Raw genomic sequence first — 26,372 nt, 5'->3', positions numbered from 1 at the left:
GAATAGACGGGCAGATGGATAGACAGGCATTTTTTGCCAAGCATCTAGCCTCAAGTTTACAATGGTATCTAAGTCATATGTAATTCCAGGGCACTGCTGTGCATCATTATCGCACGATGCTTTGGTTGTCTGCAAAAACATTTTAACCCAGATGAACCCAGAGCAATGCTCACATGAACTCGAGTCCTTAAATTATGTTTGGATAGTGTGCGATGGGCTTACCTCCAACCTCATGCCACAAGCGTATTTTCATTGGATTCTACTGGCAGCGAAATAACGATTTCTGTTAATAAACAGCAACACTGCTTCAAAGCAAGCTATTTTGCAACATCGTATGTGTCCCACGGATAGGTGTACGCCCTCCTACTTCCTCCCACATCTAAAAGTCAAAGTGAGCATTTGAAAAAAAAAGAACAGCGATTGGCTGCAAGGCATAGTTAAATATTTCTCTTTCAGTGACATTTTTTTCTTCCATGCCAATGTGAGGTTGTCTTCAGGTGTTTAAAGCCGTCGCTGTGTGCTCTTTACTCAAATATATTCCAAATCTCAATATGGCTCAATTCTACGCGGGATCTAAGAAGGTGAGATTTTTTTTAATTATGAATAATTGATAAATAGCTGTTTGGAAATGAGACTTATTTCAAAACACACTAATGCAAATGCCGTCTCTTTCTTATGTCTAGCTCATATTATGTTATTCAGTTGCAAATGTTTCTTTGTGGTATGAGTTTTATTTCGACTCATAGGTGCGATTTAAAAGTTCTATAAGCCCGAACCGCCCCCACCCCCCATGTGGCTTTACAGTGTGAAATTAAAAAAAAAGGTAAATGGCGTGTCAATGTAGTACGTGGATTTGGTTGTGGCCTTTGCGAAGAACGTGTTACATTTTAATCCGAATTTGACCCAGACGGCAAGACGTTTACAATGGTTTTGCTCTTTCACAGGTATGTATGTTAATTAACTGGATTTGTCGTGCCCTCTAGTCTTTGTATACATGGATATTAAACTGGTGTTCATAGTAAATGAATAGTTTATTTTGGCAGCTATGTCAACACAATAATATCCTGTTTAACCCGTTGCGTGCTCGTGGCGGAACCGTTCCGTCACGAACCTTGGGTGGGCTGTGCTGGTGACGGAACGGTTCGTCATGGCCCGCTCACCGCGCCTGCGCGGCGCTGATTTTGCGCCTGCGCGGCGTGTTCTATTAAGCGGGCGGGGCCATATTGGAACTGTTCCGTCACAAGCACAGCCCACCCGAGGCTCGTGACGGAGCGGTTCCGTCCCAAGCATGGGAGCGCCGCGCGGCCGCCCTCCCCCTTAGCACTGTGGCGGAATAGCCGCCGCAGCTAAGGGGTTAAAGAACGAAATAATGGAGCCTGGTTAATGAATAAGACCAGAGAATCAGGTTTTACAGGTTTGCATTGATATCAGATGTAGCTTCGTGTCGCTATCGTGGTTTATTGTTAAAACGTGTGACAATTAGTTATTGATCACCTTCATTTGTTCTGTCCATATCAGAATCTAAGGGGCATATTTATGAGGGCCTGGCGCCATTCTTGCACCATGCAACGTGGTACATGCATGAATCAAAGCCCGAAGTCATATTTATGAAGCCACGCAAAGCCACTTTTCGTGGCTTTGAATGGCTTCATAAATATGAAGTAATGCAAAGCAGTGCAAATTGTTGCATTTCGTTACTCCGTGTAAGGGAGGTGTTCAATGGGTGTTGTTGTCTGTGTCCCATGCAAATTCCATAGTTTTTGGCGCATTTCCAGATTTAACAAACCTGGTAAACCTGGGAATGTGCCAAATATATACGCTTCCCCAGGTGAGGCGTAAAAGAACTCTCCTTATTTCGCCTCGTTTTTTCCTCTTTCTGTGTGTGCTGGATTGCTTTTGTGCAGCAGGGTGCTCCTTCCTGCACAAAAACAATCCTGCATGCAACACAGGCACCCTTTCACCAAGGTGCCAGGGTGCCTGAGTTGGTGATAGGCTGCCAAAACGGCACCAGTGCAGGGGGAAAGGACAGGAATGGGCCATATTGGATAAATATGGTGCATTATTGCCCTTTCCCTCTGAGGCAGGGCAGCAAGGTAACTTTTTGTGCTGCAGCACAATTCTGGTGAATATGCCCCTATGTGTACAGAGCCAGGTACTTGGATGACTCCCTGTGCACCCCCGTACTTTAGAGAACCACATGAAGGGGTATATTTGCTAAGATTTTAGGCTGTGTTTGCATCACAAAAGTGACCCAAGTCGATGTATTTACTTTCCAGAACAAAACCTGTTTTGTGCTGGAAAATCACTGGAAAGGAACGCAAAGCAGGGGGCGTTCCATGGGTGGCACATGCGCATCCCAATACAAGCACTAAAGGTTTTTGATGCAAGACCTTATTTACTTATAAAAGTAGACAGGGTTTTGTGGCAAAAAACTGCAAACATTCCAATAGATGCTATGAATGAGAAATACTTTCATTTCACCTTTCTTTTCCGACTTGGCATGTGTGCTGCACTGCATAGCACAGATACAAAGTGGGAAAAGGTTTAAAGTTGGTCTAAGTATAGTATTTTGTACTGGAAGGGTATCCTTCTAGTACCAAACCTACGCTAGACTCACTATGGTGCAAAGGTGTGTCTGTGTGTTGGACTTGGCCCTTTTGGCACGTTTACCCCTAAACTTTTTTCCTTAAGTTCTGACATGGTGTTGGTGGTTTTAGGCCTCTGGATACTTTAGCACTGTGGTCCAGTGTAAAGTGCATGTGCTCTCTGTGTGCCTTTGGTAAGGTTGGCCTGCCCTCCCATAGGAATACATTGGGCATTCCCTGATTAAGTGTGTCAGTGGTAACTCCTGAATGGTAGGAGCGGGGTGGTCGATTTTAGTATGTATAAAATTGTGAGAATAAATGGTGCGCAATGGTGTGCGCAGATTTATTATGACTGTTGGTGAAATGCCACTTTTAGAAGTTGGCATTTCTGTGTGCTATGTGTCTGCCTTCCTGATGTGAATTGCATGTCTGGCTTGTGAGCGACAGGGACTGGAAGGTGTGTGTGGCTCCAGAAAGGGGCAGGGTGAGTCAGCACTGGGCTGAATAGGACATCTGGGCTGGGAGTAGTGGGAGGGATAATTCCCTGACTATGAATAGGATGGTGCCTCCCCTACTGAATGCTGGCTCTGGCCCCTTTGATGCATCTGATTACCTATCCCCCACCTGACAAAGGGGAAGAGGGGCTTGCAAAAAAGTGCTCCAATTCCCCTCTGAACCAGTTGCATCTGGTTCCCGAAGCCTTGCGCTACAGACAAAGGGGAATGCTGAATATAAATATAGGGGCTGTGACCCCATGAAAATGTTCTCTTCTGGTGCTGTTGCTGAACCTGCTGGGGCCCAGGAGGAATAGCCATGAGGGCTTGCCTCCCTGGGCCCAGAATTGTCCCCTTGATCCCTAAAGGAACTTTTGCTGGACTTACTCTAGGATCTTTGCGGCCTCTAGCGCCTCATGAGCGCTATGCTTTATTTCCCCCAGGGAAGAAGCACAAGGGCTCTGCAGCACTGAGATGCTCGTCTTGATGGAGGGAATCCCGGCGTGAGGGATTCCCTCATGATGCCCCCAGTGGCGGGTGCCCACCCCACTCATTTTGATATTTAAATAGTGGGTGCCCACCCAACATGGCCGCTTTATGTTTAATAATAATGCTGGTGCCCACCCCGTGTTATCTGCCTTTGGGGTGCCCACCCCACAATTTTGCCAAGGAAATCACCACGGCCGGCCCGAGCAGGAAGTTAGGCAACGTGCCGCCTGACGCGGGGCAGTACTCCCGCATTTGTGAGGGAAGCCCGGCCCGCATCCAGAGAAGAAGCCTGTGGTCGGGCGGCGCTCCTGTGAACTAAGGGGAGCCCTGCGTATGCCAGGCTAAGTCCCGGGTCCCAGGAAGGGGCCCGGGTGAAGTGCGAAGAGAATCCAGGCAGGAGCCCACCACGCGCTGGACGGTGCCGGGAGCAGAGCAGGAATGAGGAGGCTTCAGTATCGGTGCCACTTTCCTGAGCGACCCCCGCCTGATAGGGGGCCGCTCCAACGTTTGGGGCCCTTTCTGTTTCCCAAGAGTCGCGGAGTGGGACTCAGACGGCAAGTGTAGTGCCCACGCCATTTTTCCTACGATGGAGGCCAATTTGATTTAAAAGCCCCGTGGGGGCCAGAGGGCACTATTGTGCCGGGCACCCTCACCGAGATGGTCACAGTTGCCCCGCTTGACAGTGGGCAACTGCAGCGATGGGGGCAATGTTAAAGCCCCAGTGAGGCCCGAGGGCACAGTGGTGCCATGGCTCCTTTTCCTGATTCACAGCTGCGCTGCACCAGCACGGGCAGCTGCAACGCTTTGTGCACATTTTTTCAGAGGGCACATTGAGTGCCAAGGCCTACAATTCTTCACAACTGCATGGCAAGCAGCGTCAGCTGCAACGTTTAGGCCACAGTTCTTTGGGGGCATTATTGTGAATGAGATAGGAGTGAGATGCACTCCTCTGCCCCAGCGCAATTGCGCACTTTGGATTCTGCTGCCTTGGCAGCAGCCCTGACATTCTGGACAGAGGGCATTTGAGCCCTAGAGAAGGCCAGTTGTGAGGTATGTAGGGCGGCAGGACCTAATGTTATTTATGTGATGTTAGGAAATGTGATTGTTTACTGTGCTTGCTTCTAAATGTGTTTGGGTATGGAATTATTTACATAATGTGATTATGCTGGTGAGGTTATTTCCTACTGTGAGCTTTACCCCTAATGTGAGTTATGCTTAGGTTAGGGTCTAATGCGTTTAGACTTATGGGATGAATGCATAATGTGTTTATGCTGGTGAGGTTGGCGCAGAATGTAATTCATGCCTAAATGTGATACTCTGCATAATATGGTTTATGTTACAAGATGATGCTGAGTACAGTGTCCGCCAGTGATTACTGGCAGTGTTCTAAGTTTATGATATGTCCTACATTTACTAAGTTCACTTTGTGATGGTTCTGAAAGTGGTCCAGTGGGCCCTGTCAGGTGTACATAATCCCTTGTAGATATTACCTAGTACCAGGTGGCACAATGTGGATTATGTGATTACTATTCTAATGTGGTATGAGAATACAAAGGCAATTTTTGATATAACCTTTTAGTGGGGTTCCTTTTGTGGTGTGCCTGGTATGGTGTTGCTGTGTGGTTGCGCAAACGCTTTACACATGGCCTCCGAGATAGGCCTAACTGCTAGTGCCAAGCTACCAAGGGGGTGAGCAGGGGTTATCTTTGGTGTGTAACTCTGTTGCCCCGACTAGAGTGGTGGTCTTTGCCTGGCTTTGGCGCAAACCTCAGACAACCAGAGATCCCATTTCTAACACTGTGACACACAGCAGAATATTTGTGTAACAGTGCTAGGGAGAGGGGAGGAGAGTGCCATATTTTTGTAAATATGGCGCTCTCCTGCTCTCTCCTTCACACATGGCACGGCATTTGTGTCGGCTGCACTGCGATGCGTGATAATCTAGTAAACTCAGGACCGAAATATGCTAACCATATTTACTTTACCTGGGATAATAAATGTGAGCGTCCTTTCTGATATCATGTTTAACAGATTAACAGTAAGCATTAATAAGGTAAAATTCCTCGTTCTAGGAACTGAAAACATTTACAACGTTACATGATTCATGAGTATGAGGAATGTACAAAAGCTAATCTTCCACTCTTACACCCAGTTACGCTCACAATACTGTTGTAATAGGCAAGGGTACCATCTACGACAGGGGTGGAGAGTTTGCATTCTAGTGCAGTGATGCCCTTGAAAGCTCGGGAATGCACACAATCACAAAGGTTTATCGGTAGTCATAAGTTATTTTTAATGCATTCACAACCTAAAATTGGTCTTACTCCCGCCAAAGGCAGGAGCTGAACTCTTTTCTGGCTGAAATAGAAAAGGGGCACCCCATAGTTGGTGAGATTTTAGGGAAAGGTCTGTCTGCAGGGAGAATGTGCAATCTTGCATATGCAAATTTAGAAATATATACATTGTGTAAAACCTGTACTTTGCTAATAAAATGTATTGATCCCAGTGTAATAATTTGAAAGTCACCTAAGCAGAACATGTTCATTTTTGAGTGAAACTGAAGCGAGAAGGAGATATTGTTCAGTGACTGACTGCACACTGTGTGACTCAGTGACTGGGAATCCTGGGACCAAGCCCTCCTTTCCCCACCTGACTAAATTGTATTAGCCTGGGCAAATCACTTTGTTTCACTGTGCCTCATTTTCTTTGACTGACAAATTTAGAAGATATGTCAGTTCAGTGTGAGAATAAGACAACCACAACATTTTCATTCCAAAATAGCAGGCCATACACACTTTGTTATTAAGTAGTTTTCATCACACTCTAGAGTGTGTCTTGGGGCTGTCTTCTGGCTACTTCATCTGGGAAACAATTTTTCTAGAAAATCTTTGTTTATTTGTAGCATATATTCCCTTTAATTAGTGCTACCCAGTGCCATGTGTTGTGAGTGGAATACCCCCTACATGGTGAGTAGGGTGAACCCCTGCCCTGAGTGCCTGTGAATCTGGTATCCTGACTTTTACTTTGACCACAGTGTCACTCTAATCTAGCATAAGGGCAGCTGCCTAGGCCTGTACCTGACTACGTAATGTCTCGACCTGTCCTGTGGCCTGAAGGGGCAGACTAAGCATGCCTTCAGAGAAGACAGCAGACTAGCATCCCTGCCACGGGTGCCTCACATAATGCGTTCATGGTAGCCTATCCTGTTTTATTATTGTACTGTAACTAGACCTTTTTTCTATGTGTCTGTGAGAGTACTGTCTATTGACTCCAGTCATGTAAAGTACTGCTGTTATGTGAAGATCCAGAATCTTTCACCTATACATCTGTATGTGTGTGTGTTTGTGTGTAAATCTATGTTTCTGTGAGTCTTAATACTGAAGCCAGTGGGATCCATTTTGAATGCCCCTGGCTTAAAATGACACAAAACAGAGGATGAGGATAGCTTCCCAGACACTGTAAGTGTATTGCATGCATTCCTCTGCTGGAGGCTGGAGATCTAGACATTGAAGTGAGGAGGATGGAGACAAGTGTAAGAGTTCCATGAAGATTTTATTAGCATGGAGCTGCTGATTAGTTTTTCCAAATAGCAGGATTCAGGCTAGGTGACAAGCGCACGGGGGCTGAAGGAACTGGAGAATGGGCCCGTGGAAGCTTAGCCAGGCCAGAACAATAGACAAATTACTTTCAGTGAACTCACACACACTAACCTTCTGGATTGAGGTCATTTCCAAGTTAAGAGAAGTAGAGTCCTATTGAAACTTCTGGGGCTTGCGTTCTGTGCCTGTGTTTATCCTTCTCAGTCCCTTCAATTCCAGTTAACCCCTTCATAGCCTTGTTCTGTTGGTTTTGCGGTCTCTTGACCAATTTGTCAGAGTCTTCCTGGTCTGTATTCAGCAACATTTTGGGACCTTTGCCTGAGTCCTGGTAGGCTCCAATCTCGGCATATCATCATCCGTTGTTGGAACCTGAGACTCGGCTGATATTAAGTACTGATCTTATGCCCTCTGCTTTACAGCTGGTCAGATCTACCTATTTCCATAACATCGAGACTAAGAGGTGCCATCCCATGAAACAGATGAATCCAAGGAAAGTGGGATGCAGTGCCAGTTTTTCTCATTTATTCCCTTTCCTTGTTTCCCCCCAATTTCATATGTTGTTCTAAAAGTAATCTTTATTGTTAGTGTGCATTCTTTCCATTCTTCATTCAATACAATCCTTACCATGAGATAAGTCACAGTTTAAATTTGTTTGACCTTTCTAATAATTCGGAGTACAAAGAGAATCAAGAAGCCTTTTTTCTTTTCTACCATGGAGTTTTCCTATGTCTATTTATAGTCTTGAGAAAGAGGACATTCCTTGAAACATGTGTTGGCTGTTTGTTTACTGTTACTTTTGGAACAACATATGAACATTTGGTAGGATCAATAATTTCCTATTGAATCAGACGTTTACAAGACCTCCCTTAGGATATTATGAACTCTTTGACGCACCATTAGGGTTCTGGTACAGAAGGAATAAGGTGTCAGACTATTGATCCTTTTTACCTAGCAGGAAGATAAAACAATTGCAAAATGTGACACCTGAACACTGCCATTTTGTGGATGGTAGGGGTGAGGGGAGAGACTAGTGTTTCTGTTGTTGAAGGTGAGAACATTTCTATGCCACACCTGCTCTTGTTTCTGTCCCTGATAACTACTCCTGGCAGGACGATGACAGCCGGATGCAGAGATCTCATGCTGCATTGTGTTCATGTTGATGGTACTCTTACTAGCAGCCATGTCAATACTACTTGCTCAGGGGAGCATCACGTTACACAAAGTCTGTGTCTAGAGAGCAGCCTGGAAGGAATACTTGAAAGAGAACCACCCCAAACTGGTTCTAAAATTAAGACAGTGGATCCCTATCCCCTGTCTGGGAAATATTTAGTAAAGTTAGGTCCAAATCACAACACTTTGTTACATGCTCTAAGTTTGTCTTGACCAAGGATGGGAGATCTTCAAGAAGACTGTGTAACAAGGGCACTTGTCTGCCTGACAGTCAGTCTTCCAGAGGTGAGGGGATACCGTTTGAACTCTGCACTCCCTGCTGATGGAGTTGATGATCCCCCCTAGTGCCTTGGAGCTTGTTGACCTGCTGAGGGAGGTATGAAATGTGTACAGCACTGCAGGAGGAGAGAATTCCATTGAGGAGAAGCTCATCAATGTCTCGATATGAAGAGCACCCAAGGACAATTGACTACATTAGACAGCAAATGTAGTGAAAACGTGTAACATAAGTAGGGCTCTCAGTCTTTCTGATCAATTCCTGCTGAGAAGTGCCACAAAGATTTCATCAAATCATATTTTGCTGCATCCGCTGATAACCTCTGAGAGCTGCAAGATTGTGCTGCCACTGTCAACGCCAGAGAGTAAGAAGACATGCCATCACAGGTGGAACCCGGGTGGGCTGGGAGCACAGAATACAAAAATAGACAGGTTTCACCAGTCATACGTCATAAAGGTGAAAATTAGGTTTTCAAAACACTTAACCACCATATCACACTTTTTTACAGAAATGCCATGAGAAGATGACCTATTTCCTTCATCTGTCATTAAACCCATGCATCATGATGTCAATAAAGTCCCTAGTCTGACAGGTATCTTTTCCTCATTGCTGAGAACTGGTCAAATTCCACTCATTCTCAAAAAAAGACCTTCATCCAAATAAGCTTTCCTATTGCAGCCCCATCACTTGCCTTCCCTTCTAAGTCAAACTTCTAGAAAGGACTATAGTTAGACAGCCTCAAGAGCACATTGAGTTAAAAATCTCTTTAAACCGTACCAATCTGAGTTTCATTCTTGCTATACTACAGAGTGTCACCATTCAGGTGGTAGATGACATTCTATCAATCACTGATGAAGGTGAAACATGTATCTTGGTGCTTCTTGAGCTATCAGTGACCTTTGAAGCTCTTGACGAGCCTGCATCATAAAAGCCCATGACATCAACATTGTCTCCTGTGAGATGACTCACAGCTCATCCTCTTTGTCACAGATGAGAACAATACCACCAATACTAACTTCACCTCCTGCATAACCATGTGGCCAACTGGATGAGGAAGAACTGCCTAAAACTCAACAGGGACAAAACAGAGATCCTGATCTTTGAAAATGAGAGCTCCGCCAGGGACTCATCCAGGTGGCCAGCAGAACTAGGACCCACGTGCCACCCACCCTCAGAGATCACGCCAGAAACCTCAGCATCACCAGAGATGACAAACTCACTATGAATAAACAGGTTAACGCTGTGACGGCACCTTGCTGCCTCATTCTCAGAATGATCTTCAAACGGCTCCCCATGTATGCAAGACACACTGTCACCCAGGCCCTCATAGCCAGCAGACTTGACTAAGGCTACGCGCTTTAAGTTGGAACCTCCAACCAGCTCACACAAAGACTCCGGACCATTGAAGACACTGCTGCCAGACTAATCCTTGACATCATCAGAAGTGCTCACATAACCCCCTACTGTCAGAAGCAGTACCTGAATTGTCCTGATTTCCGTGGGAGCGAGTGACCAAGGCTTCTATGATGATTATTTCCACATTCCCAATCACCCCTGCACCCGGATTGCTCCAAGCCCAGGAATGGAAGGTAAAGGGGAAGTGGATAACAAACAACAAAGAGAGACTTCCACACTGGTGTCTTCGTCACTACCTCTGGGATGAGTAGCTGGTGAACACCTGAAACAGTTAACAGAACATTACTAATGTTCAAACCTTTTTTGGGAAAATCAACTCTCTCACTCTCTCTCTTTTCTCAGCTCACTTCTCTATACCTGATTCTGTGTGGAAATTGCCTCTCTCTTGCAGAGCCCGATAAGAAGTTCTTAATGGAAGATTAGAGGACTCTTGTTGAAGTTAGTGTCTATTAGGCTGTTAATTGAGTAGAGGTGGTAGACAACAGTATTACCATATGCATATAATATATACTCTCGTTTACTTGTAGAATTACGTAGATGCTGAACAGTAGATGAATTTCTATACTTGACATCCACGGCTCTGGTACTCTAGAAAGGCTGAATCACTGAAGAGTCTTTTCTGAATCACAAATACTACTTTTCAAATATTCTGTTCAACTCGGACACAGAGCTACCCTTCCTGACAATGAAGTCTCTGACTCAGGAATAGCTCAATATAGCGCGGGACTGAAATTGCGCAACAAGAAGTCTTTTGAGGTAAAAGTATTCTTACCGCTATGGTGCTGAGGAGTTGCGGAAGAATTACTTGCCAACAGGTATTGTCCACTGAAGAATGCCGCTTTCATGAATAGAGCCGACACCGCCGAACACTGGAATAGCGGAGCTGCGGCTGAATACAGAATGCAGGAAACAGACTGGAACAGAGGCAAAACTAGCTCCCTAAGCCCAGAAATAAAGTCTCAAGAGTTTCTGACTGGAATTGGGCAAAAAACTTGGAATTACGCAGTGACTTGACGGGAGCCAAAATCAGGGTGTCGAACTGCCGGAAACGAACAGTTGAAGTGCGCCACATAGAACGCGCGGGATAAGGAAATGGCGGACTGAATTGGAAAGACTAGAACGCTAACCCTACCACTCAGTGGCACAATCAGGAAGCGATAACTAACCCTCCCTCTGACTGCGGACATGAACTAATTTCTGGATGGAGCCCCAGATTGGAAATTGCTGCAATGCGTTAAATCTTCTTTTGACCGTAGGGACTGAAAGAGGCCTCTTGACGGAACCTGACATGGACCTGACACCTACCTCACAGAGCTACAGTGGCTACCCTTCTAGAAATTATGCCCATTTGACCTGCTTTCCTGCCACTACGAATCCCTCCACAACACCAGCATACCTCAAAAACCAACTTCAACCCTTTCATCCATCCAGATAGGTAAGATCAGCCTCTCACCCTCGCATGCATCCAAGGCATCTGCAGGAGCAATTCAAGAGGGTGCTCCTTCACTTCCATCGCCTTCAAGACCTTGAATTAACTTCCTCAACACATTAGGAGTCCCCCTTGCTACTCGACCTTTGCAAAAAATTTAAAATTTGGCTGTTCAACTAGAAGCTTCACCTGGCCTATGTTCCTGCTCCAGCACCTGGATAACCTCACATGTGATAAGTTGCGCCATACAAATCGACTTTGAATGACATAACAGTCTAACTTAGAACTCTTGAATCACAGATGAGTATCACTGATGCTACCCTAAATAAGACATAGAAATTGAATTTTCAGTTCTCCACCAAATCCAGTTCTCTTCATGGGTCTAAAGGGATTTAAACTCACTCCAATGATATTCAACCTGCACATGGAGCCACTGGGAGTAATACTCAACCAATAAGACATTGTTCTAGAATGATGATTTCTCTCATAAGCTCAAAAAGCACATCTTTTTTATTAAGGTAAGGAAAAAGTTTACTTTTAATAATACATAAGCATACAAATAAATTGATTTGTTGAAAAATATTACACAATAACATACTGTTCTCTAATTGATTAGTTATAGCATTTACCATTTGAGCTACTGTGCAAGGGTAATTACCAAAACAAAAATTGTTAACATTTCAGAAATACACCAGTATGAAGTTTTCCATTATTAAGCATTTATTTCTTAGTAACTATGACCTCAAATATAAAATAAGTTGAGCTCATTCTTTAGGAAATTCAAAATTCATCAATTTGTATAAACTTGTTATACACACAACCCTGATGTATTATGCATTTAGAAATAGGAAAAAAGTTCAGAGGGTTAAGGTTTCCTATTGCTTTTCTCAAAGGTGAAATAAGAATACAAGTTGCATTGTGCACATATCTTCCATCTATGCAAAAGTGCTTGCAAGGGAAGCTGACCTAGTTTATTTAGATTAGGCGGTATATTTAACTAGATTTTACACAATATTTGCATCACCAAAGTGCTGGAAATCACCTCAAAATCACGTTTTTCCAAATTAAATGCCAAGGAAACAGAATTTCATTATAGACAAGAAGGCTAACATTATGCATAGGGAACAATGGTGAAGGGTGTAGATGTGTGTATATGATTTAAAAGAGGTCGGGTAGCCACAGGGAAATTTTAATAATGTGGTAACCCGCCTCACTAAAAGCAGAGAGAGTGGTTGCTTCTCAGGCTTAAGGGTCTCTGGAAGCAGAAACCTACTCTATGTGGTGGTGGTTGACATGTTTCATGCTACTGCGTTCAAAGTGATACTAAGCATTTTATCAGGACCAAGTGGAACTATCTACACTAACGGCTGTTGGTACCCTATTATTAAGTCGTGTGTGCTGGGTCCCGTCTTGTTGAAACCCGCTGTAATAGAAGCATGTGCTTCAGCAGATTCCCCCAAGCGTCTGGACACCTCTTTGTAGATGTCCTGTACACGGAGGGACCACGCCGCCTACCTAGACCGCGCTGCCGCTGAGGATCTGGATCATTATTAAAATTTCCCTGTGGACTACCCAACCTCTTTTAAGTCAAATACACACATCTACACCCTTCACCATTGTTCCCTAGGGCCCTCACACCCACAGCACCATATGGCAGGAACAGAAGATCCCCGCCAAAGAGCCCCTTTATGGGTGCCCGTCGGGTATTGCACCGCCGATCCGACGAGGGGCAAGGCCATATGATGAAGCATGACACCAAGCTTGCTGCGTGTGTGAGGTCTCTAGTTCTGAATAGGAGGATCCCCCTCCTGTGTGCCTTTACTCACTCGCGTTTTTAACTGTCTTACTAGTCTTCTACTTAGGGGAACTGTGTACTTTTCTTCTTGATAGTCTCTTACAACTCTGTCATAACTCCGCACTTGTCCGTCATCAAGACGTAGAACATTTTTGAATACTTTACATATTCTCTTCTTCTCTGAAAACTTTGAAGAGCCAGAATGAACAGATCTTGGCAATGTTATTCTTACCACGTCTCCTTCTTTTCAATTCTTATTCTTTTCTGATACTTTACTGTTATACCTGTTGACATATTTCCTTTGATGTTCTTGGATCTTTTCACTTATCTTACTTTGGTCTACCTCCCCAACATTGTTACCAACTATCCACAGGGGACATAGCTTAGTGCCAGGTTCTCTTTCTTTGAGAGCTTTGAAATGTGACACTTTGGTGACTGAATGAGGGGTTACCAAATAAGACCACATAATTTTGTCTAACTCTTTCTCGATGTTCGTTCCTCTATAAACATTTAATTGGATACAATCTTTAATCATTCGGTTTACTCGTTCCACTAAGCCATTGGTCTTTGGGCAATACAGGGCGGATCGCAGGTGTTTTACTGAAAACTTTTGTAAAAACTATTTCATTAGTGATGAAGTGAATTGAACCCTGTTGTCTGTTATTAAGATCTGGGGCACTCCCTCACTTCTAAATACATCTTGAAGGAGAGAAATAACCGTGCTGGTGATTAAATTCTCTACAATTTTGATGACTACCCAATTAGAATGGTAATCTACTAAAGTCAATGTAAACCTTCCTCCTAGTCCTTTTGCATCAATAGGACCAATAATATCAAAAGCCAACTTGTTCCAAAGGGCCTTTGGCACTTCTACAGCAGAAATCTGACACTTGTGTAATTTTTTGCTCTTGTCACTACATGCACAACTTACACATTGCTTGATGTTCCTTTCAATCATGGAGTCATTAGTGATGAAGTGAATTTAACCCTGTTGTCTGTTATTAGGATCTGGGGCACTCCCTCACTTCTAAATACATCTTGAAGAAAGAAATAACCGTGCTGGTGATGAAATTCTCTACAATTTTGATGACTACCCATTTAGAATGGTAATCTACTAAAGTCAATGTAAACCTTCCTCCTAGTACTTTTGCATCAATAGGACCAATAATATCCAAAGCCAACTTGTTCCAAGGGGATTTTGGCACTTCTACAGCAGAAATCTGACACTTGTGTCATTTTTTGCTCTTGTCACTACATGCGCAACTTACACATTGCTTGATGTTCCTTTCAATCATGGAGTCCATTCCTGGCCACCAATAATGTAATCTTGGTTTGCTCTTAGTTAAACTACGCCCCAAATGGCCTTCATGTACCAAGGCCACAATCTTTTCTCGAAAGTTCTCAGGCGGAACAAGTTTGTTACCTCTATATAAGTTGTCATCATGTATGTACAGTTCATTTCACACCTCCCAAAATCCTCTGATGTTACTATTTAATTCAGAACATCCATTAGGCCACCCCATAAAGATGAATTTTTTCACACTTTCAGTAGTGTTATTATCTTTTCCTACACTATCTTCCCACTCTTTTTTTGTATACCTTCAGTAATGGCAGCTACCACAAATTCGTCAACATAATTTTTTCCCCATTCATTTTCTGGCAGGGGCAATCTAGACAGAAAATCTGCTGCATGGTTACTAGGCCCTGGAATATACACACTCCTAAAATTGTACCTCTCCAGACCAAGGAAACACCTAGATATTCTGGGTATGGTTCTTTCAATGTTCTTTACAGAAAACACATTTACTAGGGGTTTGTGTTCCGTTTTTAGAATAACAGGGATACCCCATAGTAACACCCGGAAATGCTTAACAGCCCAATCGCATGCCAATGCTTCTCTTTCTATCACTGAATATCGTACTTCTGCTTCAGACAAGGCTCTCAACGCAAATGCCACAATTCTCCCTTCCCCATCCACTACTTGACTCAGCGTCACCCCTATACCCTTTGTGCTGGCATCAGTAGTGAGTATGGTACGTTTACATGTGTCAAATTGTCCTAGAAAATGTGCATTTAAAATAAAGTTATTCAGTTCATTAAATGCATTAGTACATTCCATGCTCCAGACAATTTTTTTTTAACAAATTTCGTAATGGATAGGTAATGTCAGTGAATTGTTTTTACAAACTTGGAATAGTATTCTGAGAATCCAAGAAAAGACTTTACTTCGTCCTTTGTGGGGGGTACTGGTACTGACTTGATTGCTTCTACCAAATCAATCTTTGGTTTTATCCCTTCTCTGGAAATCACAGGTCCTAAGTAAGGGACAGATTGTACTCCTAGTTGAAATTTTTACTTTTCAAGGTTAATCCTGCATCTTTTAGCTTATTCAAAACTAACATTAATGTCTCATTATGTTCCTTTTAATTTTTTCCAAAAATCAGCAAATCATCCTGGAAACACAACACTCAATTAGCTCCTTCCAGTATTTATTGCATTGCCCTCCGGAACACCGCGGCTGCAGATGCAAGTCCAAACGGCATTCTACGAAATCTAAATGCGCCAAACTGTGTTATAAATGACGTCAGTGGTTTACTAGAAGGGTGAAGCCTCATCTGGTGATATGCTGAGGATAAATCGATAACCGAAAAAAACTCAGCATACCCATCTGACTAAGCACTTCATGTATGTTCGGTAAGGGATGCCTGTCGATCCAAATGTTGTTATTTAATTCCCTCAAATCTATACATAATCTGATGGCTTTGTTATGGGGTTTGGATGTAATAACTATGGGTGCCACCCACTCAGCACTCTTGATAGGCTCAATAACACTTTGACTGACCAGCTTGTCTAATTCTTGCCTAAGGGGTTCCTTCAACAATTTGGGAATGCTCCTGCACTTGTGCGCTACGGGTTTGGCATTCTCTTTTAAAATTATTTTATGCTGGAAATCTTTAAAACACCCTAGCTTGTCCGTGAACACTTCTGGGAATTTATTAAGTAATTCTGTACCACATACTGATCTATCTACCAACAGGACAGGCACCTCTGCAGTGGGATCTAATTTAATTCCTAAATCTTTTTGATGTGCCCATCCAAAAAGATTCGAGCCACGTTTGGCTACGTATACCTTACCTACAGTGCTTCTGTCCTTAAAGTAATCTTCATGATGGCTACACCTTCCAAGGGTATAGGATCTTTGTTGTACCACACAGGAACTACATCAGTTTCAACAAGTGGTAATGCCGGCACATCAAACTTTGAATGAAATGTTTCACTGTTGATAAATGTAAATGGAGAACATGAGTCTGCGAAAACCTCTACTTTTCTCCCGTCCAACCCTATCTCACATTTTGGTAAGTCAACCATATGTACTTCATTATTCCCTTCCACATCCACTTGTAATACAAATTTACTCTTGTCTTCATCATTCATTCTAATAACATTGACTGTTCTTCCACACATGTCTTTACACATACGTGCAAAATGTCCCTTGCGGTTGCACTTCCTGCACGTAGCTGTCCTGTCCCTACAGACAATATTATTTGCAAGATGCCCAAAACTTCCACATCTGAAACACTTCATCTTGCTTTCAGGAATATATCTTCCCTTGTTTTGCTCTTTTATATCTTCACTTTTCTTTTGTTCCCTAATGGCATAAACATTCCTGAGTTAATCACTAATTTCATTTACTTCTTTGTCACTAGTGTGAGACATTTCTTTTATACACACTGCAGTATTCTCTATGCTTTTTGCTATCTCAAAAGCCTTTTTCAAATCTGGATTACCCACTAATAATTTCTACTGTATCTTCTTATTATTTGTACATTGTGCCAGTTGGTCCCTAATGAGGGAATCTGTCAATTCATTAAATTCACATCTATTCACTAAGCCTCTCAATATTGCTATATCATTATTTACATTCTCATTTTTACCTTGACTTCTGCCAAAAGGATTATTATGTCTTTCTAAAACGACATTTATTTTATCTGTGAATTGTAGTTCTAACTTCCTAAGTGTTAGAGCACAAACATCTCTTTCCCCATATTCTGCTTCATCCTCCTCAATCTCTGGGAGACTGTCCTATACCTTCCTCCAGTAATATGTGCTGTCTACGAAATGCCGAGAAACCATTTGCACCTATGCCTATCAAATAAGTCTCAAACCCATTGATCCAGTTCTTCCACGTCATGATGGGTTCCACCGCCTCTGATAGAAATGGTGGGGGCTGACTCATGCTAGCCGCTGCCATATTGATAACCACTAGTAGCGCGTTGAATACGCTTATGAACAATACACAACAATTTTGAATATAAAAACAATTTAAACCAAAAATTCAAAGTTTTTCATTCTTTTCTATTTTTCCATTAACCTGTGACTATAGATTTCAAGATTACAAAGTGCTACAGTGCGCAATCCTGTAGTATGCTGGTTCTTAAGCTTTGTTTTTCCAGCAAATAAGACAGTTTGTGCTTGGTGGTGTACTTCAGTTACTACGTCTATAGTATTTGCAATGCATCCCCGCCTACTCTCGAATATATTCAACCTTGTAGCAATGACTGAAACTCTGTTTCGAACTGTCAGAAGTGCTAAATTACTGATCCATAGATATTCCAGATAGGATACTAGAGCACACTCTGCTGTGTATTACTTCTTTTCCAGGAACTGCACCTCTACTGTGACAAAATGAAGTTCCAACCTGTATTCCAAGAACTTCCTGTGCCGTGCGTCAGAAAAATATGCAATTAAATGAAAGTTCCAATGCTGACAAGACGTGACCCAAATGTAGATACTCTTCAGAATGTGAACAGATTGTGCAGTCTCTCACATTTGGAATTTTCTGTCAAAATATGCAAATCCTTCTCTAACTGCTTTAAACATGCATATCCTTTGACTACAGTATTTCTTTTAATATGTACTGACGAGAAATACTGCACGTTTTCTACTACAGTGGTGAAAACGCTCCATAAATCCTTTAAAATTCGGGGAATTAACTCTTCAAACCTATCTGATTGCGCTGACATTCACAAATTCTACACGTCAGCAGCGCACAAAAAGTACAACATAGACTCATCGATGGCAGTTGAATCTCTCAGAGTACTGACAGGAGCATCCCATAAGAAGATTTTCCGCGCTGAAGAAGCAGCAGACACAGCTTCTTCTCAGTAGGAACTCCACCCAGGGGGAGACCCCGTGTAACGCGTCAGACTTCCTTGGGGAAGCGGAAAACAGAACTCCTCCCCAATGCGACACTGCCGACTGACCCAGATGGGTTCCCTGCGGAAACTTTTTCCACAATACTCGGGAATACCTTCTTCACTCAAAGGGCCCCGCTCTCCCACGTTGCCAGACTGCACAACGTCAACATCATCTCCTATGCCGACGACACACAGCTGATCCTCTCCCTCACCAAGGACCCTCTCACCGCCAATACCAACCTATACAAGGAATGAAAGCCGTCGCCGAATGGATGAAGAACAGCCGTCTGAAGCTGAACTCGGACAAGACAGAGGTCCTCATCCTCGGCTCCACCCTCTCTGCCTGGGAGGACTCCTGATGGCCGACCTCCCTGGGAACAGCACCAACGCCCACCGACCACGCACGCAACCTGGGGTTCGTCCTCGACTCAACACTCTCTATAACCAAGCAAGTCAATATTCTTCTTTATTTCACTTTTAATTTAAACCATACAAGATACACAGAGTAATGATATTACATGTTTTAAAAGTACAGTCAAATATATCTACACCAAAGAGGTTTCACTTTTAACAATTTTCAAAAACAGGAAACCTCATTATCAAAAAACAAATTAAGACCGATCATACATTGTACGCATTTAAAATATATAAATATAGATAAATACATTAAAAACTGGGCATGATTAATGTCTAAAACATTTAAGGAATAACAAATTAATCAGTTAACCCTATTGTGACCAAGCACTAAAGTATCTATACTTCCTGTCAACAGAGTTTCCCAAAAGGGATCTGTTCTGACAGAGTGCTATTGCCTATCGGAAGCAATAGGGTACAAGTATCTATACATTCATTCCTTTGATGTAGCTTCCAGGTTAATATTCCATAACAAATACTGCAAATATTTTTTGTGCAATAAAAGGATTAGCAATTTAACCCTTGTAGTCTGTCGGATTTAAGTGCAAGTGACATACTATATAAAGGCATACTTTCATATACACATATACACAATTGTTTAAAATCATTTAGAATTTCAAGCCTGCTTTTGCTCTTATTATGCCAACATCAAAGATGGAGCGGTACTACACTCCAATCCAGGTGCACAGCTGTTGTGATTATCACATAATCCTTTTCAGTAGCTTTTTCACTTTCGACAATAATTACTCCATGTAATCCAAAACTTTTTTTCTTCAAGCCATTTTATTTCTGGGTTTGTAACACACGTGGTTTGCTTATGTTTTAGCAACTTCTCATGCACCGGATATGCCCATCCAGGCCATTTTCCGTGCACGTCAACAAACATAAAACATCCTTGGTTGCAAGTTCATGTATTGCCCAATGCATTTCGGATTCTATGAAGTACTTCGTCAGGGGTTCTCTGCAAAGTTAAAAAACGTGACTGTTAAAATCTAACTTCAAATCTTTTAATACTTTATATTTACATTCGAGCAGCATCATACTGTGTTTCTGTTTATAGCGCTTTCCCTCTAAACCCAGAGACCAATGCCTCCGTAATAAAACTTGAGGAATGCTCTGGCAAACTACTTTGCCATGTGTTTTAAACCTTCCTTTCCCTTAAGTGACACCACAAATCTTAACCTCTAGTCGCCTCCTACCGCCCCCTTCATATGTTCAGCTTTCCATTACCCCGATATCGTTCATATAACCTCGTCCCTTTGCAACCTAAAATGGCATCATTCCTTGCTCCAACATATTTCTCTCTCTATCGGCAGTTAACAACACGCCATATTTTCAACTACTTTATCACCTGATCCGTTGCCCCACCTCTTAAGGGGGCGGTAGGAGGCGACTAGAGGTTAAGATTCATCATGTTTGTCTTGAAATCATATGACATTTTGCCTTTTAAGGACAATTTGTCGGGAGTACGGTGACTGTATATTCAGAGGGAGGGAGCGGGATGCTCAAACTGGTGCAGAAACTGGGTGGAATTCCTCTCGGATATGAGACCGTGCAGATCGCGTCTCATTCGTGGACGGTTGCTCAATGGCATACCATGGTGTCAGGCTGGCGAGGGTCGGCATCGAAACGTCATCGTCGACACATTAACACCATATGTAGTTGAAGTGTAAAAATATGTGTGCAATGGTGTTTTGAAACATAAGTAAGCCTGTTCACTGAAATACAAGTACACAGACCGCCTTGTTCGTTTTTGCCCAAATTCCGTTTGTTTTGTTTTGTTCCTTTGTGGGTTACGGGTCGTACTCACTGTGTAAAAAAATCTTTGTGCTATTTATTTATACCACAAAATAAAAATCCTGTCCGGCTGGACAAAGGACATACTTACTCTTAAGTGTATGCCTATCATTTCCCAGATCCCTGAAATACTAGGGACCACTGTTCTTTGTAATACGTTACCGCCCAAGGTCCCTAGTCTCATACCTTTGGGTTCCCTTGTTTCTTTGTTGAATTGGTTTACAGCATGGTCATAGACGGGTGTGTCATACGGGAGGCGTGTATCGTAGAAAATTGGCTGAGCGTTAAATACAGGGCGGGATGCGTCAGGAACGTGGGCAATCTAGCATGTGCGGTGTGAAATAGTACCTGTTGAAATCCAGGATGAAGTCCGCGATATTTAGAAGGGCGAAGACACTGTAGATGCAATCAGTGCTAAACTGTAGAGGGGCGAGAAGGACACGTGGACATGGTCGGTAAGGGGAAGGTACAGGATTGAAAAAGGACAAGGGCACGGATCGGCGATTACCTGTCCAGGACGCAGAACCTTCTAGGCAACTTCCGGTGATCCGATTGAAATGGCGGGGTACCCGATCTGATAAATGTTGTTTTTGTACTTGTATAGCGCACAGCTACCCAACAAGGGTCTCCCGGCGCTTGTACTCATACCGCTGAGGAACCCTTCCTGGCTTTCCTTGTGAAGTGTCCACTCCTGGACACCCCCATAGTGAAACCAGGCATCCCCAGCGCTGTTGGGGGCCGTTGTGGAGATTAACCAAGCTATTGCCCAGAGTTGCAGCGTGGGACCCATTATTAGAATAGGAGCTGAGGCGAGAACATCAGGTCAGAGGAATTTATGAGCCCGAGACCCGCTGAGGCAGGAATCAAACCCTGGTCCCGGGCCGGAGCTCTACATCAAGGTCTGCCGCTATAACCATTATCAGCTCTAACCAAATGATCAGTGGAGCTTGAGCGAATCTAAACAGGAATGAACAAGGAATCAATCGGGGAAAGATATCGAGTAGCACAAGGACAGCGTGAGGGGCCAGGGAATGGAAGCTTACCTCACGCTGAGTGAAGCAGGGAGGGACGGTTACGACTGGCTGCGTGCGTTGCTGGATACTGTAGTCAGGGTTACCAGGTAGTGTCAGAAAGTAAAAGACTTTCGGGAGGGGGAGTGTCAGGGTCACGTGTACGCCTAAGGGGACGGGCCTAGCATGGAGGGAGAGCTGTATTGGTCAGAGCAATAGGGATGGGTGGGCCAAAGGGGGAGCAGTGATCACAAGGCAAGTCAATAAAGATTTATTATCCACCGAGTGCAGAAAGTTGGAACAGAGTATGCTGGGGGGTTGGTAATATTAAACATTACGAACATATCAGATCGGAAATGGCAACAATCAATGTTATCAAACAAATATCCCATCAATAATGCGAAACACCGTTATCGTGGAAAAGCGATAGAACAAAAAATCGAGTGTGAACGCATAAAGAGCGGTAAATAAATAGTTAACCGTACAATTGTAATAAATGTATTGTATGGAGGCAGTATTGAGTGGTCGGTTACATTAAGAGGTAGGTGAGGAAAACCACGTTGAGGTATAGTTACGGGGAAAGACAGTTAATGCAGTCGTAGGCAATCAAGAGCAAAGGAGGGACAGGAGGCATGTATATACAATTATACGGAAAGCGTCAAGGAGAGAAAGAGTGACAGACATGTATTGTTAGGAAAGGCACAGTTAGAGACATCATGTCTGTATCTAGGTGGAGTGGTGAAACAGGTGGTGGAAGACCACCTAGAGGTATAGTTACGGGGAACGACACTTAATTCAGCCTGAGGCAATCAAGATCAAAGGACAGACAGAAGGCATGTATATACTATTATACGGAAAATGTCAGGCATGTACGGCATGTCAGTTCAATACAGTAGATGACTACAGAGTCAAGAGGCATGTGTGTATAGGGAGAGAAAGAGTGACAGATATATTTAGTTAGGAAAGGCACAGTTAGAGACATCATGTCTGTATCTTGGTCAAGTGGTGAAACAGGTGGTGAAAGTCACCCACATGGGGAAGAAGACTGACCTCTATTCAATGTCTATGGGATCTCAAATTGATTAGATGGAAATGGTGCTGTTCCATTCATCTATTGTATTGAGTCCCTGATTAACTGAGTCACATAAGGTAATCCATTTACACTCACATCTGTCTAGGAGGGTTTTGATGTCCCCTCCCCTTGTTGGTAGTGTAGGTTGGTCTATCACCTGCCAACTGATGTCTGTCTCTTGATGGTTCTTTTCTAAGTAGTGTGACACTAGTAGTGCGGTAACAACTTTGTAATTGATACAGCTCTTGTGTTGGATAATTCTGTTCTTGATCATCTGGGTAGTCTGACCTTAGTTAGTGTGATTTTTCAGTTTGTATGTTCTGCCATTGAATTTGAAATCTTTGGTGTTTGTAGTGAGGTCACATACACTGCAATTTTGGCATTTGTTATGTCCGATGACGGGCAGGAGTCCCCAGGATGCAGTGATGGTGTGTTTATCTGCTGATTTCTCCGGCCACGTGATGGCGTGTACCAGGTGTGAAGCTAGGTTGTCGCCACGTTGGTATGAGAAGAGTGGTGGTGCCTTGAAGGGTTCAAAAGGGCGTAGTACTTTCAGGTTTTTCTTTATGATCTTGGAAACTTGATTACTGCATGGGCTGAATTTGGAGACAAAAGGAATGCTCTTCCTGGGTTTTTTTTGTTTGGGCAGTCAGGAAATATTCTCTGTGGCAATACCATGCCCTTTTATGTGCTATGGAGACAAGGTGTTTTGGATATCCTCTGATGATTAATTTGTTGATGAGAATATCAGATTCACGAAAATAATCCCTGCGCCATTTACTATTTCTTCTGATGCGTAAAAACTGGGCGTAGGGGAGGCCGTCTCTCAGTCCTCGTGGATGGTAGCTAGAGTATTTTAGGAGGGTGTTTCTCTCTGTAGGTTTGCGAAATAGGCATGTGCCTAATTTGCCATCTTTTGCATGTATGTTTACATCCAAGAAGGGGATATCATTCTTTTTGCAGTCGCTGGTAAATTTTAGGTGGTTCTGAGAATGACTGAGCCAATCAATGAAGGGATTTAGAGTTCCTCTTGTTTCGTTCCAGGGGAGAAGAATGTCGTCGATGTAGCGACGCCAGAGATTGATGTTGTCCAGGAAGGGGTTGTTGGTGTTAAGGATGTGTGTTATTTCCATGTTGTGTACAAAAAGAATGGCAAATTTTGGGGCAAAACATGCGCCCATGGAGACCCCTTTGACTTGTAGATAGAAGGTATCACGGTAAAGAAAGTCGTTGTTCTCAAGGGCGATCTGTAAAAGATCCATGATGAAGTCAGTTGGGATGAGGGTGGGTCGGGGTCTTGTTAGAAGAAGGGATTTGATCACTTCAAGGCCTTCGCGATGCTTAATGTTAGTGTATAATGATTCTATGTCCAATCCAACCATCAGGTGTGTCTCTGTATTAACCTCTTCTAGGCTCATGACGAGCTGAGCTCGTCATGAGCCACGGTGCTCTGGTGCTCATGACAAGCTCAGCTCGTCATGAGCCGTGGAACGCTCGCATGCGGGGATAATTCCTCCACTGTGCTGAGCGTTACACGGGAGCTGAGCTCGTCATGAGCACAGGCGTGCCGTGCCTCATGACGAGCTCAGCTCGTCATCAGCATGGGGGCGCTGTGCGCGCCCCCCTCCCCTCCAGCACAGCGGGGGATTAACCCCCGCAGCGAAGGGGTTAAAGGGTCTGTCCTCGATGGTGTTGATCAGATCAGATCAGATCCATGGTATCCCGGATTAATGTATCTGTGGTGGGGACAAATTCCTTAATGATAGCATCCATATATTTACCAAGCGGTTCCAGAATGGACCCACAACCAGACACGATGGGGCGGCCTGGCGGGTTGAATTTGTCTTTGTGGATCTTCAGGAGTACGTACAATACAGGGGTCCGTGGGTGTAAATTGTTAAGAAAATTATATTCCTTTTGTGATATGATGTTGAGGGCTTTGGCTTGCCCAGTGACAAATTGTATCTTATTCCTGATGTCCTGAAAGGGGTCTTTGGCAAGGGGTCAGTAATGGTTAGAGTTGTTAAGCTGGCGTTTGATCTCCTGATCATATTTGTCAATTCCCATGACTACTATTCCACCACTCTTGTTCGCAGGCTTTATTACGATATTGGGATTGTTTTTCAAAGTTAGTAAAGCTTGTTTCTCCGCAAGAGACATGTTGTAGGGTACCTATTGGAATTGTGTTTTGAGGTCTGCAACGTCCTGCATGACCAAGCATTCGAAGGCCAAGCTTTCCGGGGGCATGGTGGAAGAAGGGGGATTGAAGGTGAAAACTGGATGGAACCGATGTATAACAGGTTCAGTTGACTCTGGTGTGTTGGCAAAAAATTGTTTAAGTCGTATTCGCCGGAAGAACATCAGTAAACTGGATTGAAGTTAGCGGAGTCCATGTGAGAGGATTTGCGTCTCTTCATGGGTCAAAATATGGTCAGAGAGATTGAAGATGGGTATTGACTTGCTTGACGCAGGTGAAGTCTGCATTGTGTGGTTGGTTGAATTGTTGTCTCCAGTGTTCATTGTTGTGGGCCCCATCGGTAGAATCTGTTGCGTGTTTTTCTCTCCCCCGCAAATTGGAGTTGGTATTGGCGGTTTCTTATTGGTTGTGTGTAAGGTTGGCCGCGTCCGCGGCCTTGTCCTAAAAAACCTTGTGGTAGTAATGGTTGTGGTCTGTTTGTGGCTCGCGATGTACTTGCCCCTTCACCGGGGTCGGTGTCCTCAACTGATGTATTTGAAGAGTCCGAAAAGGTGATTCTCTGGTTATTGCGATATCTTCCCCAATTCCTTGCTCTTGGTGGGATGTAGAGGGTGTTATAGAAATTGTCACAGAGGTATGGGTAGGTTTGTTCAACTTTGTAGTGTTTATTGACCTTTTGTATTTTGGTAATTTTTTTGTTCAATTCAAAGGTGTTGAAGGCTGAAATGGTAGTATTGACTTTCTCTAGAAGGTGTTTGCCATATGGGATGGTAGCGTCTGCCAGAATAAGTTTTTCCAATTCAGCTATTTCCTCGAGTTCTTGGCGGCTGTGTTCGATTGCTGTGTCAATTCGAAGAACCATCCAGTGGCGAGAGCAGGTTGTGGCTAGGTGACTGAAGCCGGTCCGTAATTTGGGGTCTTGGGTGAAAATAGCGGGGGTATTGCGGATTCCTTGTTCATTCCTGTTTAGATTCACTCAAGCTCCACCGATCATTTATCAGATCGGGTCCCCCGCCGTTTCAATCGGATCACCGCCCGCTGTCTAGACGGATCTGCGTCAAGGACAGGTAGTCGCCGATCTGTGCCCTTGTCCTTTTCAATCCCGTACCCTCCCCTTACCAACCATGTCCTCTTGTCCTTCTGACCTCTCTAAAGTTTAGCACTGATCGCATCTACGGTGTCTCCGCCCTTCTAAATATCGCGGACTTCGTCCCAGATTTCTACAGGTACTATTTCACACCGCACATGCTAGATTGCCCACGTTCCGACTCATCCCGCCTTGTTTTTAACGCTCAGCCAATTTACTACAATGCATGCCTCCCGTATGACACACCCGTCTATGACCATGCTGTAAACCAATTCAACAGCACTTCTACCTGGACCAGTTTTAGTCGCGCAAATTTACAGACACCTGTACATCCCCTAATTAC

The 26,372-nt window shown here is 43.6% G+C and overlaps 1 protein-coding gene across 1 annotated transcript in view; it reads left to right on the top strand.

Annotated features, from left to right (window-relative positions):
• Positions 1-413: 413 nt before the first annotated feature.
• LOC147747613 (uricase-like) overlaps positions 414-26,372 on the top strand; it is a 252,302-nt gene continuing 226,343 nt past the window's right edge. The window contains exon 1 of the mRNA XM_086954295.1: positions 414-581. Within this exon, the coding sequence (XP_086810421.1) occupies positions 552-581 (30 nt within the window). The 5' untranslated portion in view covers positions 414-551. The remainder of the gene's footprint in view (positions 582-26,372) is intronic.

This window comes from Lissotriton vulgaris, chromosome 1_1 (genome assembly GCF_964263255.1).
Source record: "Lissotriton vulgaris chromosome 1_1, aLisVul1.2, whole genome shotgun sequence".
Lineage (NCBI taxonomy): Eukaryota > Metazoa > Chordata > Amphibia > Caudata > Salamandridae > Lissotriton > Lissotriton vulgaris.
The sequence above is the reverse complement of the archived record's forward strand: the minus strand, read 5'-3'. Positions and strand labels throughout refer to the sequence as shown.